This window comes from Nannobrachium achirus, assembly GCF_963921795.1.
Source record: "Nannobrachium achirus genome assembly, chromosome: 7".
Lineage (NCBI taxonomy): Eukaryota > Metazoa > Chordata > Actinopteri > Myctophiformes > Myctophidae > Nannobrachium > Nannobrachium achirus.
The window spans coordinates 48,584,028-48,610,593 of NC_137816.1; the positions used below are offsets into that span (position 1 = coordinate 48,584,028).

General features: G+C 42.6%; 1 protein-coding gene across 1 annotated transcript; it reads right to left on the reverse strand.

Moving 5' to 3' along the window:
• Positions 1-210: 210 nt before the first annotated feature.
• On the reverse strand, positions 211-25,836 carry ace2 (angiotensin I converting enzyme 2; the record flags this gene model as incomplete). Its single annotated transcript, XM_080730286.1, has 18 exons — positions 211-328; positions 1,209-1,403; positions 2,109-2,225; positions 2,673-2,770; positions 3,276-3,334; positions 5,095-5,273; positions 8,332-8,454; positions 13,276-13,374; positions 15,266-15,410; positions 16,675-16,901; positions 17,751-17,923; positions 18,104-18,201; positions 18,943-19,048; positions 19,765-19,880; positions 23,032-23,175; positions 24,356-24,449; positions 25,334-25,492; positions 25,651-25,836. The coding sequence occupies 18 exons, from the start codon at positions 25,834-25,836 to the stop codon at positions 211-213; spliced, it is 2,436 nt and encodes an 811-aa protein (XP_080586412.1).
• Between the last annotated feature and the right edge of the window lie 730 nt (positions 25,837-26,566).

Consider the following 26,566-nt stretch of genomic DNA (forward strand, 5'->3'; position numbering starts at 1 on the left):
AATGCAGCATTACAATCATTTTAATCACTTTATACATTTATAAGTTGGCTATTCAAAAATAGCAGAACCAAATGCTCACAGCGTGTCACTTCTGAGGGTCCCTGGCACGAGACATTTTCTATTGGGGGACCCACAGCAAAATACAGATCAATTTGGGGGTCCTTGATGTGAAAAAGGTCTAGTGCTTTAGTTTAGACAATAATACTGCGATCAGAATCTGGACTCGCGATCGGTTTGCTCTCCTTCGTCGTTCTCATAGGTTTTATTGCTATGGGCTTCTATGGTGGTTTCGTAGGGGTTCTCCACAGCTTTCTGAGCTGCTGCCTTCCTGCAAACACACAAGCATACAACATGGTCAGTGTGTGATTGTCACCTCAGTTTGATTTGTAATACAAATGTCATACCAGGTAAACTCACTTGTACTTGTACCACTTATCTCCATAAGAATTTGTAATTATTTTCATTAATTAATGCCCTACTTGATCAAACCACAGCGTCACACAAAAGGCATCAAAAGTAGCAGATCCGCAAGATCGAAACTCTTGTAGATCTGCAGATTTTGGACATACCGGTACTGTAATTAGAGGTTTCCACCCGACAGAGACGATAAAGGTTGTGTGGATGGAGATATAGTGGCACATATGACAATAGAAACCAGTAAGACTCCCTAATTGGGAGATAAGCGACCGTTAGGTCACATGTAGACATACTGTGTTCCGCTTTGCATGATTTTAGGGCAAGATTTGTAGGAGCAGTGTCCAAAGATGTGTTTGAAAAAAATCTGCCTGAAGGTGGCGCTAAATGGGACAGATCCATGTTGATGACATGACTCCAGACATACTGTGTATTGCTTTGGGTGATTTTAGGGCAAAATCTGTAGGAAAATGCCCCAAAATATGTTTCGCAAGAACCGGCCACATGGTGGTGCTAGAAGAGGGGCATGTGAGAAATCAGGGGGTGAGGTTGTGGTTTGGCAGGCAAGGAGTGTGTGTGCAAAGTTTGGCATGGATAGGGGTAACAGTGGCGGAGATATGAGTAGGGGAAAAGTGTGACGTGACGTGACGTGACTGACTGACTGACAGACAGCCGATGGAGGTTTTGACCTGACGGTCACAATCAAAGCGAGAGCGTGCATGTCATTGTGTATGATGCTGAACAATGTGTATGGTTGTGTACAGTTTCTCTATGCACTATGAGAACAGACTCACTTCTTGCGGTCCCTGAAGCCACTGATGACGAGGTAGAGTCCCGTTACGACCACAACTCCCATGACCACCCCGAACACCACCAGCCATATGGTCACCGGTGGCTCCACGGGCGGGGCAAGCGTTGCTAGGAGACCCTCGAATTCCAGCGTCTTGTCATCCAGGCCAAATGCGTTGTTGATGCGACCGCGAGATAATCTATAAGTTAAAGTTTAAAATTTGATTAATTGTCCCTTAATGTAGTTGGACAACACCCATTTATTCTCTATGCAGAGGTCTAATTCAGTGGTTCTCAAAGTGGGGTCCGGGGACCCCCAGGGGTCCTTGAGGGAGTTCCAGGTAAATGATAGATCGTTAGGAACCAAATGGACCCTTATGGGTCTGTAACTCAGAGAGTGTACAAATGGAACCAAATATTTCCAATAACCAAATGGGGTTCCAGAGATGGAAATGCCGTTAAATGGGGGTACATAGCCTAATCCTAATGTATCTTAAATCAAAATGGTTGAGAACCACTGTTAGGGCCGTACAAATCTTCTCTAATGGCGGTCCCTGGCATATCTTTTCAAATGGGGGTCCGCAGGCTAATAAGTGTCAATTTAGGGGTCCTTGCTATGAAAAAGTTTGAGAACCATTGGTCTAATTGGGATGAACATAATAAAGGGCTGCTCCACTTGAGGCTTTGCAGTGAGGTAAATTACTCTTGGCAAAGAGATACCCTTTTGCCAAACTGCTACATGTTTATGAGACCTGAGTTGAATCTTCCATAAAGCAAATGTCATAGTAATGTAAGGCACTTGGGATAAAAGTATCCACCAAATGCTTTTTGTTGTGTTACAGTAGAAATAATGAATAGCACTTTTTAATTAAAATGCACAGCACAGTGTACAAAAATGTTCTCACCGTATGGCAGCCTCGACGTCCTCCTTGGGGATGAACATAGACGGGCTTGTTGGGTGTGTAACCGTGAAATAGAAAGAGATCCTGGGTCTCTCTTGGTAGGTATGGATGTCTTCTGATCTGTTGGTGCAAATGGAAAGCAGATATCAAACTATGGATAAGAAGGAATTAGGAGGATAGAGTATATATCAGTCATTTCCAGAGGTCATGTAATTAGAGTTGATACTATGACAAATGTTTTGTCGACTTGGGTGTCACGCTCTGAAAATAGCAGATCTGCAAGCTCACAACGTGTTCTGCTGCGACGCGTTGTGAGCTTGTAGATTGGCTATTTTCAGCATGCAACAAGTGTAATATCTGCTATTACGACGCAGTCAAAGCCTGCCAAAATACTGTACATTTTTGTCGATAAAATCAACTCTAGATTTAGTCGACTAAAATCTTATATTTAGACTAAAATGAAAACATTTCAGATGACTAAAATGACTAAAACTAAAAATGTATTCAAATGACATTAAGACTATGACTAAAACCAAATCAAAATGTGCTGTAAAAATGAACACTGACGTGAAAGGTATGCTCATGTTCTTTTGGCTGTAATACTGTCTCATAGCGTATGCCATGTTGCTCCTGAACAGGTACATCTCATTGGCATTCCAGGGATACTGAAACAGATCATGCACACACAGTGAAATTAGAGGTACAAAATGAATTAACTCTATGTATGTAAGTATTTGTTTTGGAAGAATATTGTATCAGAATGCAAGTTACTGTTGTACTGTAAGTTTACGATAGAAAAGCGTTGCCATTGCCATATTAGTTGTTTTTATTTGGGTTTGAGTGTACACATTTGGTTAAGTAAAAGCAGTCTTGGTTGTGAACAGTTACGAGAATTCACTCCATATGTACGGTACATTTGACATTGTTTGTGTTCTTTCATGGTGTCTGTTTATGTCTATGTCTGTTTGTATAGAAAATGGAGAAGCAAGTATAAGTATTTGATTTGAAACTATACCTTCAATAAAATATTTGAAACAGAAAACCACTGCCATATTAGGCGAAGTTATGAGATGAGAGAATTGACAGCTATTATGACCATCATTACATACTAGGGAAACGTTTCTGAGACAACCTACTGGTTGAGTATAGTAGAATATTAGGAATACTCACAGCGTCATCGCCCATGGCGGCCTTCAAACTAATCCTCACTTTGTAGGCATATGGTGAATCTGTGAAGAGATTTAACAAGAAACGTGGGGGCAGAATTTATAGATTGCCAAATATATGTATTATTGTGTACTTCATTCTCATTCAATATCTACGAAGAGAAGCAACCCGCACTCACGTTTTCATTAAGAGTCTTTTTTAATAGTGGAACAGCAGTAGCAGTAGTCAGGACAGACGCGTTTCGGCCCTTAGGCCATCATCAGTGTTACACTGATGAAACGTGAGTGCGGGTTGCTTCTCTTCATATGTTATCCCGAATTACACACCCAAGATACCCAGAAACACAGCAATTCTACAACGAGTTGAGCGAACAAGTTCACTGAAGTCATCCAATATCTACGTCAGCACCAATGTAACTCATTCTAACTCGACTGCTGCTGTCAATCTAACAGCTGACTCCGCCGTGCTTGCTCTTACACTCTGTCAGCGAATCGGTTCTTCTGTAACTATTTGCATGTTGCCCTTATCTTTAGTACATATCCTTATTAGACCATTGGTTCCCAAACGTTTTAGTTCAAGTCCCAAAATAGAAATTGGATGCTTTCCTGGGACAAGTGAAAATAGCAGATCTTCAAGCTTAAGCTTGTAGATCGGCTATTAAAAGCTTCTGGCCATCAGAAGACTGGGCTGCAGGCGGCCTGTATAGCAGTGATGGAAAGTAACTCAAATCATTTACCCATGTACTGTGCTTACTGTAAGTAGAACTTTAAGTTACTTTTACTTTACTTGAGTAGGCCCATTTCCATTTTTCGATTCGATTCTTCTACTCCACTTTTGCTTTTGACACGTTAAGTATTTTTTTTCTTCTTTTGTATTACCTTGTGCTGTCCTTACTTATTGTAAACCAAGAGCCTATCATCAGTCTAACATTAAATTACCAAAACATCTATAATCTGTACATGTACTGTACATATAATGTGTATAGTATTTGAAGAAATGTACCTCTGCGGTTCGCGACCCATAGAAATGGTTGTGTGAAAACAAAGATGGGTCCCGTCCATTCACACAGAGCCTAAAAACAGTCTTTCCATGCAGTCTAGAAACTGTAAGTGTGTGCTGCTGTACTGTATACAATTTACAATTTAGGCATTTAGCAGACGCTCTTAATCCACTGCGATTTACAGTAGGCAAGGACAGCAAAATAACATCCTATCATCAGTCTAAAAGTAGATATTATACACAAATCAATAATCTGTACACTGAAACTATACACACTATAGGACGCCAGGTCAACAATGACCTGGCATCTGTCTACATAACATGCTAGCTAAATTACATTTTGCATTTGCGTAAGCCTGCAAGGACATTGAGGCTAGGGCGCTGCTGTATAGACTGCAAAGTGTACTGTGGTATTGTTATGGGTGATTTGTTGTGTTCAGTGATACTCTGTTGTTATACACTGTTGTTCCTAATATATGTAAACGGCATGGCATCTGCCTGTGACTGCAACCTGTTCCTCTTCAAGGATGACTGGGCTCTCCTAGTCTCGGACAAGGACCACTTGCAGGTTGAAAAGACCCGGCCCCTCTTTGACGATAGGGGCCGATCTACATGCTCAGGATCAGGATCTACATGCTCACAATGCCTTGCGTTGCGAGGCTTTGTGAGCATGTAGATCTGCTATTTTCACAATAGAACCACGTTACACAAAATGGAATGCCTCAACTCCAAGTGCTCGTCAGCGTGGGGGAGTCCCAGTTAAAATATGATGGGGGGTTGCGGCCTGAAAAGGTTGAGAACCAGTGCTCTACTCAGTACTCACATGGATCTATTGTGCCCTTCCAGCCTACTGTTCTGTTGTTCTCCCTGTTGTTCTGCTCCAGCCAGGCCTGCAGGTCTTTAAAGTAGTCCAGCAGTGGACCAGCGTCCATCCTGGTATCTCCAGAGATCATTTCTAGTGCTCTGGTCCAGGATTTGGATCTTCCCAGCTCCAACATATTCCTAAGGTAGAGCAAATAAGACATTGTTCACTAGGAGAGACCAAGCATCAGACAAAATATAGGTTTAAGGTTGTTTATTATAAGACCGAGAGCCTGGTCGTTTATGGGCGCATCGCATGCGTGGCATGAGATGTGCGGCATAAACGGCCAAAATGCTGAGTGCGAAATAGTCATCTAAGGACATCACAACACCCAAGCGTGCTGTGTGCGGCTTAGATGGCTATGACGCCCGATCTGCATGGGGGGAGACGGCACGGTCATCGGGGCATGAATGACATGGGGGTGCCAGCATGGTCATCTAAGGTCACGCACCATGCAAGCATGGTATGTGCAGCTTGGATGGCCAAGGGCATGAAATGACATTCTGAGTGTGTGGTCATCTAAGGTCAGCACCACACGCAAGCGTGTAGTGTGCAGCTTAGATGGCCATGGGCACGAAAATGGCATTTGGGGTGCTAGCATGATCATCGAAGGTCATCACCACATGCAAGCATGTAGTGTGCAGCTTAGATGGTCAGGAGCACGGACGGAGGATGGCAGGCGTGAGGTGGGAGGTTCCGGGGGGGTCGCAGACCCAGATACTTTGGCTTAGGGGTCAAGAGCACGCGTCTGTGCTGGAGTATGTAGAGAGACCCCACCTGGAACCTGTAGAGAGGATAGAGGTAGAAATGAAAAGAAGAGGGAGGGAGGGTGGGTTACTGGAAACTATGCACGCCGCAATTTTTTCCAAGTTGGGTTTATATACCACCGTGATTGGTGGAGGAGGAGTTGTCGGCTTGATAGGAGATGGGTGAGTGGTTGGCACAGGGTGGCATGGGTGGAGTTACCGGTGGCTGGTTAGAGGTGGTTGATTGTCCTCTGCTTGGCCATATCTCCTCCCGAACTTAGTGTTCCAACTCCATTTCACTAAGAGAGACCAAGCATCAGACACAATATAGGTTTAAGGTTGTTTATTATAAGACCGAGAGCCTGGTCGCTTATGGGCGCATCGCATGCGTGGCATGAGATGTGCGGCATAAACGGCCAAGAATGCAGAGTGCTAATGGTCATCTAAGGTCAGCACTACACGCAAGCGTGCAGTGTGCGGCTTAGATGGCCAAGGGCACGAACAACATTTAGCTTTTGGTGTATGGTCGTTTATGGGCGCATCGCATGCGTGGCATGGGACATGCAGCATAAACGGACAAGATGCTGAGTGCGAAATAGTCATCTAAGGACATAACAACACGCAAGCGTGCTGTGTGCGGCTTAGATGGCTAAGACGCCCAAAAAGCATGGGGGAGACGGCACGGTCATCGGGGCATGAATGACGTAGGTGCCGGCTAGGTCATCAGGGCTGGGATGACATGGAGGTGCCAGCGTGGTCATCTAAGGACACGCACCATGCAAGCATGGTGTGTGCTGCTTAGATGGCCAAGGGCATGAAATGACATTCTGAGTGCGTGGTCATCTAAGGTCAGCACAACACGCAAGCGTGTAGTGTGCAGCTTAGATGGCCATGGGCACGAGAAGCGTGCTGTGTACGTCGGGAGTATATGTAATTAAGGAGGGGCTCGTAGGGGCTGAGGAGTGGAGTTAGAAGATGAAGATGGGAGTGGTGTTGCCGTACTGGTTGGTTTTGCCGTGTTAGATGATGAAAGCGAGAGAAGGAATTAGGTCAGCCAGGCGAGTATGATGAGCAGGGTCGAATCTCTGAGCATCTTAGAAGACCCCAAAAGAAATCAGGAGGGAAATTGCGTCGAGCATTGTGTCTGTGTGGGCATCTGTGTGGCCTGTGCGTAGGATGTGGACACGCCTGGCTAAAATTTGAAAGGTGAGGGGTTGACTGATGGATAGCTTTGACCTGACAAGGGGACTGCTGGAATGACTGCGTTGTGGAGGAAGTCTTGTTTTGTTCCTTTGGAGGCCGTCGAGTAATATGGTGATTTGAGGATGTTGGATGAGGAGAGGCAGTTATTGACTGTGAAGTTGGTGCCGCACAGGTAGACAGAGATGGCTGATGTTATGGTGTTTTGTTTTGTTTCTGGGGGCATGAGAAGATGAGGATGAGGAGAGGCTGTTATTGGTTTTGTGAAGTTGATGCCGACAGTGATGGTTGATGTTCTGGTGAATTGTTTTGTTCCTGGGGACAGGTGGTGCGGGAGTGGGCGCCGACACAGAAGGAGCACATGTGAAGCATTTTGCATGAGAGGTCGCAGCCGCCCTCGTTAAAGTTGTTACGCAACATTTTGTTCCCCACGAAAACAAGAAGGCGGCCACGACGGTCTCTGGCCTGGGAGGTTGCGGGATATTGGTTGCTGGTGTTGGTTGGGGGCATGATGGGCTCACTGAAGAGAGGGGGAATTGCAGGGCTGGAGGAATGCTGCGGAGCGTGGGGGCAGGGGGCGGGTGCGATGAAAGTGCACTGAGTGGTGGGATGGGCAGGGCAATTACAGAGGCTACATGTGTTGGTTGACTTCCCTGCAAAGATCCTGCAGTACAGGTCCAGGTCGAGTGCGCCCCAGTAGGTGGCTGTGTTTTGTTGGATGAGTCTGGAAGCTGACGGTGATATTCGTAGAATAGAGTGCCTCCGAAGGGGGCGGATAGGTCCATGCATATGAAAAGTCACCGTCACCGCTGCCAGACGCTGCTGCCGAGCGAGCGACGTCGCCGCTGCAAGACAACGCGGCCGATCCCGCGACGTCACCACATTGATGAAGAAATGATGATGACGATATTGACTATGTTGAACTACCGTTTAAATAGGATACACAGTATAATCGTTTAGTGTTAATTTGACTCCAAGCTTGTAGAGCTGCTATATTTTCAGCAAGGATATTTAGTATAGCCTACAGTCAAAGACAAGTATGGGGTTGGAGTGGATAAATTAGAACTGCGATTTTAGTGTACTGTGTATCTTTCTACATGTTACAGGAAAAGCTAATCAACGGTATTATACTCTACTTTAAGTAACGTAGGCCTACTAGTCAAATGGTTGGTTACCACTATAGCATCATCACAAAGTAATAAATGTTTCACTAACGCACAGAGGAGAAAAAGAGAGGAAGTCAAGTGAGTACCTCAGTTTAGCTCCAGCTGCTGTAGAGTTAGTGATGTCACACTTAAACAAGGCCTCTGTGTGTCCTGCCGCCTCACAAAGGGCTTTCTGGAACTGGAACTGGTAAATGGTTCTGGTGAAGTACCTGTACACACACACACACACACACACACACACACACACACACACACACACACACACACACACACACACACACACACACACACACACACACACACACACACACACACACACACACACACACACTGTAACCACACGTATGGACCACAACAATGGATTGATCCAATCCAACGAGACCTTATGATGCCGAATTCAATAGTACTCCATTAATAGACTTGGAGTATGTTATTAGTTAGTGTGTTTGCCCGACAGGGCAACACAGACAGGGCAACACGCTGTAGTCCTGGGGAAACTATATTTTCAGATGCAATTGGAAATTGAAGGAAAAACATGAGGACTGAGGAGTGGTGCTATAGTTGGAGTATTGGTCGAGCTTCACATGAGAGTTAGCTTGCTGCAGAATATAGTCACGGCAACCACACTTGCAATTTCCAATTCCATCTTTCTAGTTAGTGTCGACCTAAAACAAACTCGACCCAAACTCGTTTCCCAACGAGTCTGTTGCCTTAAGCTAGACGCAAAATAGACCAAAATCTAATCTTTGCTTCTGGGGGTCCCTGGAACAAAATATTTTGCGATAGGGGTCCATCCGTGGAACAAAATATTTGAGATGGGGGTCCGTGGCCAAAAACGAATTTTGGGGGTCCTTAACCACTGATAGGCACATTCTACATTCTTCTAAATCCTAACAGTTTTCTGAAAAAAAAAAATAATAATAATAAATACTTAAAGCTATACTGTGTAAGTTGCTTTTTTGGGGCAAATAAAGCCCTGTTTCATCATACAAGGCCGTCACACAAGAGTAGTGAAAACAGAAGATCTACAAGCATACAACGCCGTTGTATGCTTGCGAGGAGTTGTGTGCTTGTAGAACGGCTGTTTTTTTTCTTTTTTTTTTCATTTTTTAAATGATATAGCCAATACAAAACGAACGGTTTTGGACTTACAAGGTTTCCACTCGACAACGACGATATAATATAATGCTAAGATGGAATTCAGTTCCCAGAGGATTCCTTGTGACTCTAGTGCAGTGTTTCTCAAATGGGGGTACGTGTACCCATAGGGATATGCAGAGATGCTACAGGTGGTACTTGAGAGAAAATATGGAAACATTTATTTTACTGTTATGTTTAATGATAAAACATTGACAAATGTATGTGAAATTGCTGCTCCGTAAAGTTTTTAACCCAAATGAAGTACTAATTTTGACTAGCACAACTGTTACTGAATAGAAAACCAGGCTACTTTACTTTTATTTTCAACATATTGACATAAAAACTGGACTTTTGACATCAGTATTTTCTAATCAAAATTAAATTAAAGGGGGTACTTGGATTCAGCCATCAGGAAAAGGGGGTACTGAAGCCCAAACGTCAACAGTTTGGAACCCAAACTGGAACAAATCAAAGCTATGTTTTTTGATGGTAAGGTCCAAATTTTAACCTTCTCAGAAACTAAACTCGATGACTCATTCTCAGATGCTAGAATTGAAATAGCCAATTACACTGTCATTAGGAATGATAGGAACAGGAAAGGAGGTGGTGTTTGCATGTATATTCACAATGATTTAAATTTTATCATTCGCCCAGACCTACACCACAGCTCTCTTGAAACTGTATGGGTCGAGATAATTTTTGAACATGCTAAAAATATACTAATATGTGCTGTCTATAGACCCCCTGACCAGAATGATTTCTTTGAGCTGTTTGATGAGAGCTTAGCTAAGGTGGACGGTATTGAGTACTACGCTCTGGGCGACTTTAATTGTGATGCTTTACGTAAAGAAGCACCCCTGTTCAAGTCCTTTAATGGGTTATGTGATCAATATGGCCTCACTCAGCTTGTTACTGTGCCCACTAGGGTGACGGAGCACTCCCAAACCCTCATAGATCTCATCGTAACCACAGACAAATCAAAAGTCACCGCTAGCGGGGCTATTGTATGCGGTCTTAGTGATCATTACATGATCTACTGTACGCGTAAAATACACAAACCCAAGGCTAGTGGCCACAAAACAGTTGTAGCTAGAAGCCTCAAAAACTACTCCAGTGAGGCTTTAAATAACACTCTAGCGAATACAGACTTTTCCTCTGAACTGCAGTGTACAAATGTCGAAGGAGCATGGTGTGGTTTTAAAACCAAATTGACCGATGCTCTAGACATCGTGGCCCCCTTGAATACCACCAGGGTTAAAGCCCGCCAAGAGCCATGGTATAACTCAGATATTGCTGAATCAGCTAAACTCAGAGACAAAAAGTACGATGAAAAACGTAAGTGCTGCAAAAAACTTAAAAAAAAATTCAACCCTGACCTCAATATCCAAATCAAGCATCTTACTGCTCAGTGCAAGAAGCTTAGAAACCAGACAACTGCCTATATTAGAGCCGCCCAAAAAAACTACATTGATGAAAAAATCGACGAATTCAAAAACAAACCACGAGACCTATGGAAGTTGCTTAACAACACATTAGGCTTAAAACCTAAAACCATAGGCCACAGCATAAACATCAAAACGGACACCGCTCTCATTTCTGACAAATGTGAAGTGGCTACCCATCTTAACGAAACCTTTACCACCGTGGCCCGTTCGCTGGTTGAAAAACTGGTCGCCCCATCTGGGCGGTATGGTGTAAAACTTGTTAAGAAATTCTACAATAAACTGGGCGTCAGAAAAGACAGTTTTAAACTTGCCACAGTGACAACTGATGAAGTGTTTAAAAAACTGAGTGCCCTACCTCAACACAAGGCCACTGGCCTTGATAAAATTCCAGCTAGATTTCTCAGAGATTCAGCCGCCACCATTGCTCCAATAATTACCCACATAATTAACCTTTCCATCGAACAGGGTCATGTCCCACAGGACTTCAAACTAGCAAAAGTAACCCCCCTGCATAAAAAAGGTAGCAAACTAGACCCTGGAAACTACCGTCCCGTTTCCATTCTTAGCTCCATATCCAAAGTCATGGAGAAAATAGTCTACGAACAGATAGCAAGATATCTCGATGAGAATAATCTGATTTACGAGTTCCAATCTGGATTCAGAAAATCTCATTCCACTGACACATGCCTTCTCTATTTGACTGACCAAATCAAACGCGAAGCGGATGACGGCAAATATAGCGGCATGGTCATGATGGACCTCCAGAAGGCATTTGACACCGTAAATCATTCTATTCTGATTGAGAAACTAAAAGCCATCGGTCTTGACAGCGCAGCAGTGAGGTGGATGCAGTCTTACCTGGTGGGGAGGGAACAGGTGGTGGAGATTAACGGTACCCTGTCCCCCCCCCTCCCGGTAAACTGTGGTGTTCCTCAAGGTAGCATACTGGGACCTCTGTTGTTCCTAATATACGTGAACGACATGGCATCTGCTTGTGACTGCAACCTGTTCCTGTTCGCGGATGACTCGGCTCTCCTAGTCTCGGGCAAGGACCACTTGCAGGTTGAGAAGACACTTAACTCTGAACTAAGTAAGATCTGCACATGGCTTAACGACAACAAATTATCAATTCACCTGGGTAAAACAGAGTCCATCCTCTTTGGATCAAATCATAACCTCAAAAAAGTTGATAACTTCACAATCAAAGTGGGTGACAAGGTCATAACACGAAAAAACGAAATCTCTTACTTAGGATGTATCCTTGAAGCTAATCTTTCCAGTGAAAAGATGACTTCTAAAGTAATAAATAAAATCAACCAACGAACTCGTTTCCTACAGAGGATCGCCCCGATGGTCAATTCCAACACACTGAAGACCATAGCTGGTGCAATAATCCAGCCCCTCTTTGACTACGGAGTCCACGTATGGTATTGTGACGCCCCACAAGCCCTAAAAACTAAACTACAAACAGCCCAAAATAAACTAATTAGGGTCCTGCTTAGACTTCCCTATCAGACTCACCTCACCGCTACTCACCAGTTAAGAGTGGGGTGGCTCAGAGTAGTTGACAGAGTACAGCAACTTGCAATGGGCCTGGTGTACAAGATACACTACACCACTATGATACCCAAGTACCTGTCAAAATACTTTATAAACATTAAGGATGTCCATAATTACAACACCAGAGGCAGCGCCACAGATCACTTTCAACCCAGAGTCAAAACCAACAAAGGGTCAAACTCTTTTTTCTGCTATACCACCAAAATGTGGAAAGCCTTACCGAAGGCCACAAAGGAGTGTGGATCACTAGCATCCTTTAAAATTGCCCTGAAAAACCACTTACAGGCAGCAGCCGTTCGCAACTGGTAAAAAAGAATCTAGCCCAACCCTACCCTCCCCTGCCCCTTCTTTGTATATACTGTTTGTTTCGACTTACTGTCTTCTATTTTGTTTTTCTTTACATATCTACTGCATAGTACTGTGTTCTATTTGTCTGTCATTCAATGTTATATGAGATACTTCAATGGTTTCCAGTGGAAATAAGCTTAGTCTTTTCATGGATCTCCTTTTAGTAGACCTTGTACCAGTGAACTGTACCGTCATGAAACTGTACCTTTTCCTATGCAAACTTCTAATAAAGTCTTCAATCAATCAAACTGCTCTAGTGCAACCACACTTTTCCCAGAATTTCCCAGAATTGCACCATTCGATAATTCATTAAAATCTTGAATTAAAACAATTTCTTCCAGAACATAATCTTAAAGCCCTCCCCTGCTTGGCATCGGTCTCAGACTAGATGTAAGCCAATGGTTCAAGTTCCTTGAGGGGGTTCCAAATGGACCCCGACTGCTACGGGTCTGTAACTTTCAGAGTTATAGAATCTACTTGGTTCCATTTGTACACTCTCTGCGTTATGTGGCTCCTTGAAACAACTGATGTGCGTACCTGATGAAGGAGTAGTCTCCAGACACGTGGAACAGGGCAGGTGGGTCGCAGTATTCTTCATCTCTGGGCACTGGCTCCACCACACCAACCAGCTCCCTCCTGATCAAGGGAGAGAACATTCCTCGTCAACACTGACATCTAGTGGCCAACTATATGTAATCATAGACTTGCAGAATGAAAACAGATTCTGACCCTTAAAGGAGCTATAGTCAACTTTTACTTGAAAAACGGAGGCTAAAATAAAAATAACGTTTCGAAAATATTTTATAAAAAATCACACCCAATGTGAAGTGAGCGGTGGTCGCGCTTGCATAATGTCTTCAATTGGTAATTGGTGATGTAATATGGCTACACACACACACACACACACACACACACACACACACACACACACACACACACACACACACACACACACACACATATTGCTATGGGAAAGCGCTGAGGAAAACACATCGCTATGGCAAAACGCTGAGGAAAAGTGGCTACAGATAGGTCTAGGATGTAATTGGTGATGTAATATGGCTACACACACACACATATTGCTATGGCAAAACGCTGAGGAAAACACATTGCTATGGCAAAACGCTGAGGAAAAGTGGCTACAGACACACGCACATCCACTCTATGGAGCGGTGGTAAACACATTGCTATGGCAAAACGCTGAGGAAAAGTGGCTACAGACACACGCACAGCCACTCTATGGAGTGGTTTACCACCGCTCAAAAATAAGCTTCATACATGTGTTTCTATTCAAAAATAACCACAAAAAGCGTAAAATAATGATAAAATAATCATTTTGGCCATTGTCAGACCGACACTTTGTTTACATGCTAGTCTATTCTTTGATAGGGTTAGACTAGGATGTAGCCTAAACAAAGTGTCGGCCCGACAATGGCCCAAATGATTATTTTATCATTATTTTACGTTTTTTGTGGTCATTTTTGAATTGAAACACATTAATGAAGTATTTTTTTTATCAAATATTTTCGAAACATTATTTTTATTTTAGCATCAATTTTTCAAGAAAAAGTTGACTATAGCTCCTTTAAACTGACATGAGGAGATAGTGGCAGTTAAAAATAAATAAATTACAAAGTACTTCAACTTGTTAAAGTAAGTGTTCGCTCTGTATTCCCAATTTCCCATAGTAATCAGTAATCAGAGTGTTTTTTCCCCTAGGCGTCTCTCAATCTCCACAGTTCTTTAGTAAACAGAAAATATGTATTTTAGGTCGGGATGCCAATTTCATCCAATTAGCCCTATTCACGGCCCGCCCACCTACTTCCGTTTCTCAGTTTTCCCCGGGTGCTGACTTCAATTTAGAAGGGGAAACTATACTGGACTTACAGCCAGCAAATCGTTATTTCTAACGGTAAAGTAAATTATAATGCTTTGTGCCGTTTACTATATTGTGTTCTTGATCATGCTAGCCGTATTTTATACTTTACTATTCGGAAATTGCATTACATTTGCGATTTCTGTGCTAACTCTATAGGCTCTAGTAGGATTTACCCCTTCAAAACGGGACTTCAGCACCCGGGGGATGCTGAGTGGGCGGGTCGTGAATAGGGCTAATCAGGACAGGAGAGAGAACTCATACACAAACAAGTGACATTGGAAGTGAATGAGCACACAACATCCAATTGGAACACAGTTTGTTTGTAGCTTATAATTGGGAGTTCTCTCCTGATTGGATGAATTTGGTGACCCACCTGAAAATATATGTAGTGTCTACTAATGATCTGGGGAGACAAGGATACCCCTGTTCCTGAACAAACACTCTATAACGTTTACTTCATCAGAATACAGAAGTTTAACTATTTAACAACAAAAACAACACTTGTTTTATCCAATAAATATCACTTACACCACCTGTAAATATAGCTGAAAATGTATTAGTTAACTATTATCAGTAAGTTATAAAAACATTACAAATAAAGATAAACATGAAGAACCATATACATTCTTCAGAGGCCATGGTACGTACTTCATCTCCCACCACTTCTCCATCCACCTATCCTTAGGGATCTTCTCTTGGAAGACTTCCCACCTCCACTCTTCCAACATGTAGGTGAAAGGCAGCGTGGCCACAATGGTCAGGGCTTGCTTCAGTAAGAAGTTGATCTCAGTCTCTGTATTCACGCCAGACAAAAGACACGGTGAATGTCATTTCAATTAAAACACATGATGAACCAAGGGGACATGACATGTCTCTGCTCTGGAAGGTAAAAGATGGAATACTTTTACATTTTAACACTATCATACAGCCAACCTGAGGTCTCGTATCCTCTGCCTTATCACGAATATGTCACAACATCTTGTACTTATCCACATGAACCTCATAATCCCTATTCCCTATCAAATAGATGAACATTCTGTGAAAATGGTTACTTAACCGTTTGATGTACAGCAAAGTATATAGGGTGTAAGGCTTAAGGACATAAGAACTAATGAGGGCTTGGATTATACTCTATAGAAGCATTGCACTGACTGAGCCACAGTACGCGGGAAACATGGTATAGGCCTATGACACATCTGTCACAGACAGTACTGTGCTCACGTGACAAAGTTCAGTAAGGTGAATTATGGCTGGCAGTGAGCCCGGAACCTTGGTGGTTGCTAATATCTGTGTGTTCTGAAGTACACAGGAGAGTGCCGGTATGGTAATGTCTAGTGTCCTTGGGCTGCAAGGATACCTTAATCCTGGGCACAGTCAGAGGACAGTAGACATGGGGCTTGGAGGTACAGTAAGTACATCATGTCCCAAAGACTACGCTAATATCTCCTGGTCCATTCATACTGTATATCATGGGCCTTCAACAGGGGGTCCGGGACCCCCAGAATGTCCTCAGAGTTACCACAGGGGGTCCTCCAAATCTTTGAGTGACTTTTTTTTCTACTTTTTTATATTAACCACTTGAACCCTAGTATCCATATATTGAGAACTTTAGCCAAAAATAGCAGATCTACAAGCTCACAACGCCTCGCAGTGCAAGGCATAGTGAGCTTGTAGATCGGCTATTTTTGGCAGTGCGAGGCGTTGTGAGCTTGTAGATCTGCTATTTTTGGCAAAGAGCTTTGCTGTAGAGGGGAAAAAGCCCAGACTAAGTACAGAGTTAAAGGTAAAGTATATTATGTATTGACGGTTCAAGTGGTTAAATGTCTGAAAACACAAATTGACATGAATCCAAAATACACTGACAATTGTGCTGTCAAACAATGAAACTACTGTATATGGAATCTATGATAAGGTAGTGGGGGTCCCTGCTACATCTCTCTCTCAACTAAGGGGTCCTTGGCCTGAAAACATTGAAGACCCCTGCTGCATATTGTTTCGGTTATGTGCATGATGCATGTTGATAATGTGTTTGTGTTTGGCTAGCATGTCAACGGTACCTCTATCATCGGTGAAGTCAGCAGGCAGGAGCCCTAGTGCCTTCAGGTGTTTGGGTGTGGCTGCCGAGAGAGACATGATTTCTCCCACAGCCTCATGGAAGCCCTCGTTGGCCCCATCCCTCAGCAGGTAGCTCAGGTTACGGTAAGCCATCTGGTACTGGTTGTGGCCCATCTCATGGTGTACTGTCAGGAAGTTATCCATGTCCACCAAGGTGCACATTTTGATCCTGAGAACGGAGGTGTTCGAAGGTCAGTGATTATATGGCATGATACAATATCAGCTACTATGACTCACAAATAAACGAGATCTAATGATAAACGCCATGCACACCTCTTTAGGTGTTTAGATTTCAGATCCCTAAAAGTTAATCTTTAAACCGCCCCTGCATGCCCTCAAATCAACTCTGCTGTTTTTAATTTAGTAGTCGATCTGTCTATGTATAGGTACACAAATGGAACCAAAAGAACAAAGGAGTATCAATTGATTTCTGATAACATGCTCTCTTTTGTTATCTTTATGGCCATGGGGGGAATTGACTCAGAGACTAATCAACATAATTGTACCAAGAATTTCCTTTTTGGAGTATGTACGCATTCACTGCTCTCATGTACTGATGCAGAGTGAGAATACAGTACAACAAGAGTTGTTGGGTTTCTGTGCTACAGTTAGTTTGTGGTTTAGGGCCAAAATAGATGTCTGATCTTGTGCTACATACATTATGAACCATCCAGACCTCTCATGTCAGGTCTGCTTTCTGTCCCCTGGGTCAAAAGTGAAGAGGGTTTAGGGTTAGGGCTATAACTCTCAGATACTGTATGTGGATGCTGTTTATATCAATTGATAACTGTGCTGTGTATTATATTATGGATAAAGATGTGTCACACACTTTTAACACGTATGATGGTGTGTGCATGTAAGGTGTGTGTGTGTGTGTGTGTGTGTGTGTGTGTGTGTGTGTGTGTGTGTGTGTGTGTGCGTGCGTGCGTGCGTGCGTGCGTGCGTGCGTGCGTGCGTGCGTGCGTGCGTGCGTGCGTGCGTGCGTGCGTGTGTGTGTGTGTGTTTTAAATGAGTGTACCTAAAGTCCTTTCTGTTGCCCATGTCCCAGGCTGTAGGGTGACAAACCACCTTCCTACCATCTTCTGGCTTCGTCCTCATGGAGTTGTCCCAGAAATTGTCAAACATCTCGTACAGCCCCACAGACATGAAGAATTTCTCTGCTTCTTGGAACAGCTGTATCTCAGTCCAGCCCTGAAAAATGGAAGGAAGATTGTATCCCTCCAATTGAGTAGCCGTAATTTACTTCTCAGCATAACCACTCTGAGCTACACCTTTGTATTTATTTATTTTACCTCAAGCATACATGTTGTAATTGTTTCACTTAGTGTTATTTCTTTGTTACTTGTTCAATGTTCAAAGGCTGTACTGTACATTGGCTTTCATTGCGTCGGTGACATCAATATCTGTTTTGTCAGGGTAGGGAGTAGAGTGACGATACAGGTTGGTCCAGAATCTCCCCCACATGTCACCTGAAGAAACAGCACAAATGTCACAGATCATTTGACGTTCTAGTCCCAAGAGACCTTCTTGTGGAAGGTCTACAACAGAGGCTCTCAAAGTGGGGTCCAGGGACCCCCAGGGGTCCTTGACCAAGGGGTCCCCACTGCTCCCCAGCTAAATAAGGTACACTAATGTTTTTTTTTGACAAATCTTGACCAAATCTTCTCTTATGGGGGTCCATGGAACAAAATATTTTCAGCTCGGGGTACGTGGCCAAATACAGATCATTGGCATGAAATGTATGGATGCATGCAAAACAATCTTTAGGGGAAAACATCTTCTCACAACATTCACATTCCAAATGTATGTAAAGCCATTTCCGCCTAGGGTTTAAATTGAATCCAGATCCAAACAGATCAGTTACAACTGGAAACAAGATAAACTGTATATTTTACACATTAAACAAAGGAATATGAATAATATAAGTCGTGAAGTGAAGACGACAGGGAACTATGCTTGTTATGAAGTGGCCTCTTTTTCAAAGATGTATTCAGTGCTGTCTATACGTTGAATAAGAAATGTGCTATTTAGAATTAGTAACTAACTATATATATTTAAATGCTTGTTTACCCCAGGGGTTGAGAGGGGTACTGTACATCCAAATTCCAGAACAATTTATAAGGAACCGCGATAGCGATACAGCAGATATGCAGTCATTCCCAAAGCCTTGTTCCAGGAAGAGTTGCTCAACATACATACGGTATACATACCGAGTAAGTGTGCAGGCAGAGGTCCTTGAGGATCAATGTGACCAGGATAGACATCCATAAGCTTGGCTCTGACGTAGGTGTGGAGCTGCTGGTAAAGGGGCAGGATCTGGTGGAAAAAGTAATCACATGTTTTGCTTAAGTAAAGTATCAATACTGCAATGTAGAAATACAAGTAGAAGTCCTGTTTTCAAAATTTACTTGAGTAAAATTACAAAAGTATTGGCATCAAAATGTACTTTAAGTACCAAAAGTAAAAGTACTGTAAGTAAATGTTACTTTCCACCACTGTTAGTTTCCTGCTACAACCAATGTATGGCCCAAAGTGTCCCAAAAACATTTACCTTTACATTACAATTTGCATACACAGTTAAAGAGGTGGTGCCATAGTGTTGTACTTTTTCTGTTGTTGTGTGTGTGTTTATGGAGTTAACATTACTCTAATAGACCACCATAGTTATAATGTGCAAATTTGCCTTCCCTGTGTATTTTTGGGTTCTTCCTGAAAGTTGAAAGCCTCTGAGTCAAAAGGCCCAACTCAAAAAACACTGCTTTAATGACGTCATAAAATCAACCCCCTCCCCTTTTACCACACACCCAACAGCTGTGGGTGTGGCTAACCTCAGCTGGGTCATCAGCCACCTGACAACCACATAAAAACATAATTTTAACACTTTCTGTACACTTCCTCCTAGTATAATCATAATACCTTATCATCATGTTTTGGGGGGGGGTGTACATTTGAACACCCTCAGAGTTGAATTAGCACGAGGGTTTTATTGTGCAGAGCTCAAATCCATTAGAATGAATGAATAATAGACATACTTGTTCGTATATGCGACGGGAGTCTGCCATTAACTGATCCCTGGTGTATTTGTACTTCTCTTCCGTCTCAAGAGTTTCATAATTATATCTCCAGTATGCGCCATAGTCCTCAAATCCTGTTTGTTAGTCAGGGAGAGAGAGAGAGAGAGAGAGAGAGAGAGAGAGAGAGAGAGAGAGAGCGAGAGAGCGAGAGAGAGAGAGACACACACACAGAGACAGAGACAGAGACAGAGACAGAGACAGAGACAGAGACAGAGACAGACAGACAGACACAGAGGGAGAGAGAGAGGGAGAGAGAGGTTTGATTTAAAATGTCATACAGATTATGTTTTTATTCATTCATTTTCATGTGGGAATGGGTGGGCTGACAGGCCAAAACCAATAAATGACCTCATTTATACGTGTTTGTATATGGACCAGACATCTGCCATAAGCTGCTGTCTGATGTATTTGTACTTCTCCTAAATGACATGTCAGTGTTGTTATGACAAAAGTTAAACAAATGCAGGTTTTCAGGAACCTTATATTATTGTGCCGGGAACTCCCTTCCTTTTTTGGGGAAGATTTGTCTGATGATTACTAGTAGCTGTCAGCTGCCATTATCCTCCACACCATCCTCTCTTGTCAGGACAGTATCAGTCACCAGAACAAGGGACATGTGTTTCAAATGAGTTAAATGGTTTGATGGGCTTATAGGTGTGGTGTATGTCTGATCTTATGAATATCAAGTATTGAAGCAAACAAACTAAACACCGTCAAAAGCCAGAGTAGATGTTAGAACAGGGGCGTCACAAGGCAGGGGGGGGGGGGGGGGGGGGGGAGAAGTGGGACTGAGTTACTAGGGCCCAAGGTTGAGGGGCCTTAATTATTTTATACTTTAGCTTTAGCTATTGAAAAATAGCAGATACACAAGCTCAAAGCTGCAAGCTTGTATATCTGCATTTTTTTTAATTCGTGAAAATGGTTGCAAATCTTTCAATATATGTATTTTTAAGCAAACATTTGTTACTCAGATTTTTCTTCTGGGGGGTCCCTGGAACAAAATATTTTGAGATGGGGGTCCGTGGCCAAATACATATCATTTTGGGGGTCCTTCAAATGAAAAGGTTTGAGCACCACAGACAACTAAACATAGGTTTTTCAAAAAACCTTAGAAGGATTTGAAATATTCAAAAAATAGCAGATCTACAAGCTTGCAGCGCTGTGAGCTTGTAGATCTCCTATTTGTCAATAGTTAAAGCACAAAATAATGCGTTCCCAGTCTACATGGGTTAAACCCCCTCCCCCCCGCAGTGAATCCTTGTACCCAGGGCCCAGAATTTGGTGTGACACCCCTGTGTTAGAATGACCCGAGAACTAGGGGTGTAACAATATAGTAACTGTATCGAAATATCGTTTTTAACTTAAAAAATCGAAGTATATCGAAATGAAAACAGCTAAGATCAAATCGAATCGTTTTATTTTGTATTGTATCGAATCGGCATCAGTGCAAAGAATCGATTGTATCGATACTACCTACTTGTGCATTGTATTTAGCATTTTTAAGAAGAGAAAATGAAAGGGAGGGGTTTAATTACCTTTCCTTTCCATATAGCTACACTGGTCTATCGATAAATGTGTGTAATCTCTGGGTTCATGTCAAGGTGCAGGTTTGTCAATATACAATGTCCATGTACCGGTATTTTCACTGTGTTTACTTATTTATATCCATAATAATACATGTTTCCCTTAAAAACCTGCACTATCCACACCTTTCACACAGATTTAATTTCTTTGCTAAATAGTTACTATATCGATTTTAAATCATTGAATCGTATCGTATCGTATCACCATGAATGAACCAATATCGTCCATGTATCGTATCGCCAACATTTGTTTTTGTTTTTAGGTTTTTTTGAACTTTGATTATATTGTGTTTTTTTCTAGATAGATATACATTTGCATTTGTTATATTGTTGATGATGTACTGACATATTATCTTGTTTATTATTGTGATGCTATCTGCTTATTGTAAGTCGCTTTGGATTAAAAGCGTCTGCTAAATGCCTAAACTGTAAACTGTAAACTGTCAACCATGTATCGTGATATGTATCGAATCGCTATTAAAATGTATCGTTACACCCCTACCGAGAACTGTTTTAAAGTGAAATACCTTTAGGTCCACATAATGAATTCCTGCCCTAGATGCCGTCTAAACTTTTCACATATTGAAACAATGATGTACACAAAAGCACACACACCTCAAGGTAGTTTCAGTCTGTAGTTCAACATTCTGAAAATGATGTTTTTTTTTTATCATCTACTACTACTACTAGATAGATACCTTTATAACAAGCTGGCTTGGCTGTTGTAGCTAAATCCTTGGAAACCTTTTTGTGTGGAAGATTTACTTTATAAGCCAATTGTCTGACCTTGAGGAAAAAAGGCAGTACATGTTGTGCAGCGCAGTGCACAACATTATGGAAATAATGAATTGGTTGTGCTGGGGTGGCACAGGGGTAAAGTACCTGTCCTCCACAGATACTGTCCTGTCCCAGCCCCTAGACTGGGACACTCCTGGTGGTTTATCCTCCCTGGCAGGTGAGCCAGTAGTGGCAATACAATCAATCAGTGGGAAAAATCAATTTGCATAATAACTAAATATAACTAAAGCGCAGAGATAAAAACTGTTAAATCAGCTTGGGCAGTGGTGGAAAAGTTCTCACATCAATAATACAATGTACTGTACATAATAGGGCCTACTCCGTTACAAGTAAATGTTAATGTTAATGTCAAAATTGTACTTAAAGGGTAATACCACTCATTTTCAACATTGAACTATGCCATTAATATGCCTTAGAGTTGTTGTGTGGAAATAAAAAACAGGTTCCCTCCCTTATGTGTTGCCTAGAACTGGAGTATTGCATGGGGTCATGTGATCAGTGACATCATGAAGATGTACTCTTTGGCTTGCAGAGTACATCTTCGTGATGTCACTGATCATATGGCCCTATAGGCAACACAGACCTTTTTCTCATTTCCTCACAACAACTCTAAGGTATATTAATGGCATAGTTCAATGTTGAAAATGAGTAGCATTCCCCTTTAAGCAAAGCACTTGAGTAAATGTACTTAGTTACTTTACACCACTGAGTGTGGGTGGGCAGGGCATAAAGGCAACTATTATGAGGGGCATTAAGCCATACTGAGGGGCCCCACCATGACATCCCTTCCTGCCTAATGAGAGCGCCGTTCATTTTGAATTGGTACAATCTTTGGAACTCTTACCGTTGAGTTTGGACGCTTCGTTCTTCAAGTCAACGTAGTCCTCGTACAGTGGCCTCATCCTCTTCCCCGTCTCTCTCCTCCAGCCCTCCCACACATGCAGACGTTCAGCGTAGTTCTGGCTGCTGCTCATTACATGTTCAAGGCCTGTGCCACATTACAGGAGACATGCACACAAGTCTTCTTCATGCACCACAGCTGAACTCCTGGTATACTGGTAGTATTATGTCAGATATACCCAACCTGTTGGCCTGGGGCCTGGTGGGCTGTGGGCTGTGAGGATATTGCAAGTGGGCCCCCAAATAATTGTAAAATCACTTTTATTTAATTGGTAGTATAGCATCAATAAAGAAATAAATGTCATATTGTGACTGGGATATCAGTCTGAAAACAGGGCGGGTCATATCACAGGTTGTATGCCTTTGGCAGTAGCCAATGGCACAAAGTTATCCGTGACAGACTGACAGTAAGAGCTCTGCTCTGAGTTCACCTCTGTCGCATTAAACAGACCAGGAAAACAAGGAGGTATCCTCAACATAATTGTGTCTTTTATTAGCAAATTTGTACATAAAGAAAGGCCTCACACATTCCAACAGACAAATATAATACTTGGGATGTTACCCAGTCAAATACAATACATATATATTTACTGTATGTCAAACAAAACATCATGGTATTTTTTCTTTAAGACCGCAGATGAAATAGGTCCTTTTTTGCCTACAGAGGGACAGGTGCGTCGGAGCAGTGAACTTGACAAGTAGAAAAATGGAGGAGTCCCGCACACTGTCTTCACTTACAAAACTTTTATTGGTAGATCACGTTTTGGGTACTCAGACCTTCATCAGGCAACGTGAGGGTCTGAGTGACCGAAACCTTGCTTACCAATAAAAGTGTTGTAAGCGAAAGAGAGTGTGCGGGACTCCTTCATTTGTCTTCTTTAAGACCTTGAAAAAAGTCATACAGATAAATGGTTAACTGAGGTACTGCGTTGGTTCCATTGATCCAAGCTGGAACACAATCGACTGATTCGTCATAATGCTCTGAAAATGCATGCTGCCCACACATTTGACACGAAAGCCGATCAGAATGCTTCAGAAATGTTCAAGTGAGCCATAAAAAGGTTGGAACGCTGGTGTATGTTTTTACTGTAGCGATTCATATACATGGTCTGCTTATAACTTTCATAAAATCCACTACTCCACCCATTACGTTCGTCAGTGGGTTTGTTATTTATGAGCTGCTGTGTGACTTTTGGACCACCCTAGCAGGCAGGCAGACTCATACTGTACTGCAGCTGTAATAATATCCTGATAAATGCTTTGCGTACCTGGCTCCAAAGTCTGACAGTTCATGGGGTCGTCCATCAGGCACACGGTTGCGGTGCTGTAGATTGTGTTCATCTCGCTCATCACTTTATTCAACTGGGAATATCAAAGAAAGAAAATGCCAAAATTTTTACACTTTAGCCGTAGGGGTCTTCAATGTTTTCAGGTCAAGGACCCCTTAGTTGAGGGAGAGAGATGAAGCAGGGACCCACACAACCTTTCCGTAGATTCCATATAGTTTCATCGTTTGACAGCACAATCGTCAGTGTATTTTGGATTCATGTCAATTTGTGTTTTCAGATATTTAACCACTTGACCCGTCAATACTTAATAAACTTGTCCTTTCACTCTGTACTTAGTTTGCTCTTTTCCCCCTCTACACCAAAGCTCTTTGCCGAAAATAGCCGATCTACAAGCTCACAACGGATATGGATATATAAAATATGAAAAAGGCGAGAGAAAAAAAAACGTTCTATCACTCAAAGATTTGGAGGACCCCCTGTAGTAACTCTGAGGACCCCCTAGAGGTCCCGGCCCCCCTGTTGAAGACCCATGCTGTAGGGCATCTTCATGGGGACACAGGAACGGAACAAACTATGCATGTGATAACGAGAAAGATTATGTATGTATGTTATCAGTGTTCTAATAGTAGTTTCATAAAGACATCCCATTATGTTTAGACCTGCAGTATCTTTGACAAAGTAGAGTGCATGGCATCACTGGCATACTACAATGTCTACTGAACAGTACATGCTTATGCAGCTACTAGAATTAATCAGAATAGTTCAGTACAGTTACAGTACAGTTGCAGGTTAAACCTACAATACACTACAAACGTGTCCTGTCCTATCCATGAAACTGCTGACTATATACACAATCAAATCCTGAACATTCAGAAAGTGTAAAGCATTTTACTGTGTGCTATATATATACACAGTAGATCATTCCTCATAAATTCATTCAGCAAGTGTGTGTCTTACATGTGCGGCTTTATCTGCAGATAGAGCTCCAGAGCCCTTGTCTTGCAGAGAGAGGAGCTGCAGCTTGATTTCTGTATCCGTGATCTGCTCGATGTCGTACTTCTGGGACTCCTCTGACATGTTAGCGTAGAACTTTCCCCAGATGCTCCCTTGCTCAGACTGCATGGGGCCGGGAGTGAGATCATACTCATCAAGTCATCCATGGTTATAGACAACTTATAGACAACAACTTTATTGTTTTAATTTCTCACGGCATGAACAACTGCCACATTTATTATGCCATGTCAGTTTTTTCAGGTAAACTTTGGAATGCTTACCAGTTTGTCGGAGTTCTCCTTTGTGATGTTGGTGTTGTAGGCCCATGATGCCAGCGAGTACTGGTAGATGCGGTCAGTGGCTTCAACGTCAAACCTCTCCAGGAACTGTCGTGCGTTGTCCTCCAGTGACTGGCCATGAGCCCCACACAACAGAGCCAGAGCTAATGCAAGGATCCTGACAGACATCTTCGTTCTTCAAGTCCATCCACACGCACTGAAAAGGGCTGGGCAGGGCTGTTTGCTGTTATACCGTGTCATTAACCCTCCGCTGCCTTGGCCTTTGGACAGTGTCATAATTGAGGGTGTATGTCAGTTTTTCCTGCACAGGCTTGGACGTGAACATGGCATGGCATGTCACCAGTCGCCACTATGTCTTACTCTTGACATAGTGGAGGGCTCCTATTGATCTGGTCAGTTTAAGTAGTGGAAAACAATTAATTGTGGCTCTTACCACAACACTCATCTCTCTCTCTTTGTGTGTGTGTGTGTGTGTGTGTGTGTGTGTGTGTGTGTGTGTGTGTGTGTGTGTGTGTGTGTGTGTGTGTGTGAGAGAGAGAGACAGAGAGACAGGAAGGGGTGGGGGGTGGGGGGTCTTTGCAGCAGCCGGTAGCCTTGATCCTTCTGTTTACTGTATGTGAACACGACGACACCATAAATAGCACAAGTTAGAATACTTCCTTATCTATCACACACATACAGCATGGCTACAGAAATGTTCAATTGAATCATCTGTAGACAATCGTGACACTACATGAGATCAAGTGCAAATTGTGCTTTGACTGACATTTGGCACAGGACAAACCGTTTGTTCGGTTAACACTGTCATGACAATACTTTGCAATAAAAAGGGAGGGAAACCATTCCATTCCCTCACAAATGGAAGCTTGCACACTATCCCCATATAGAATATGATTAG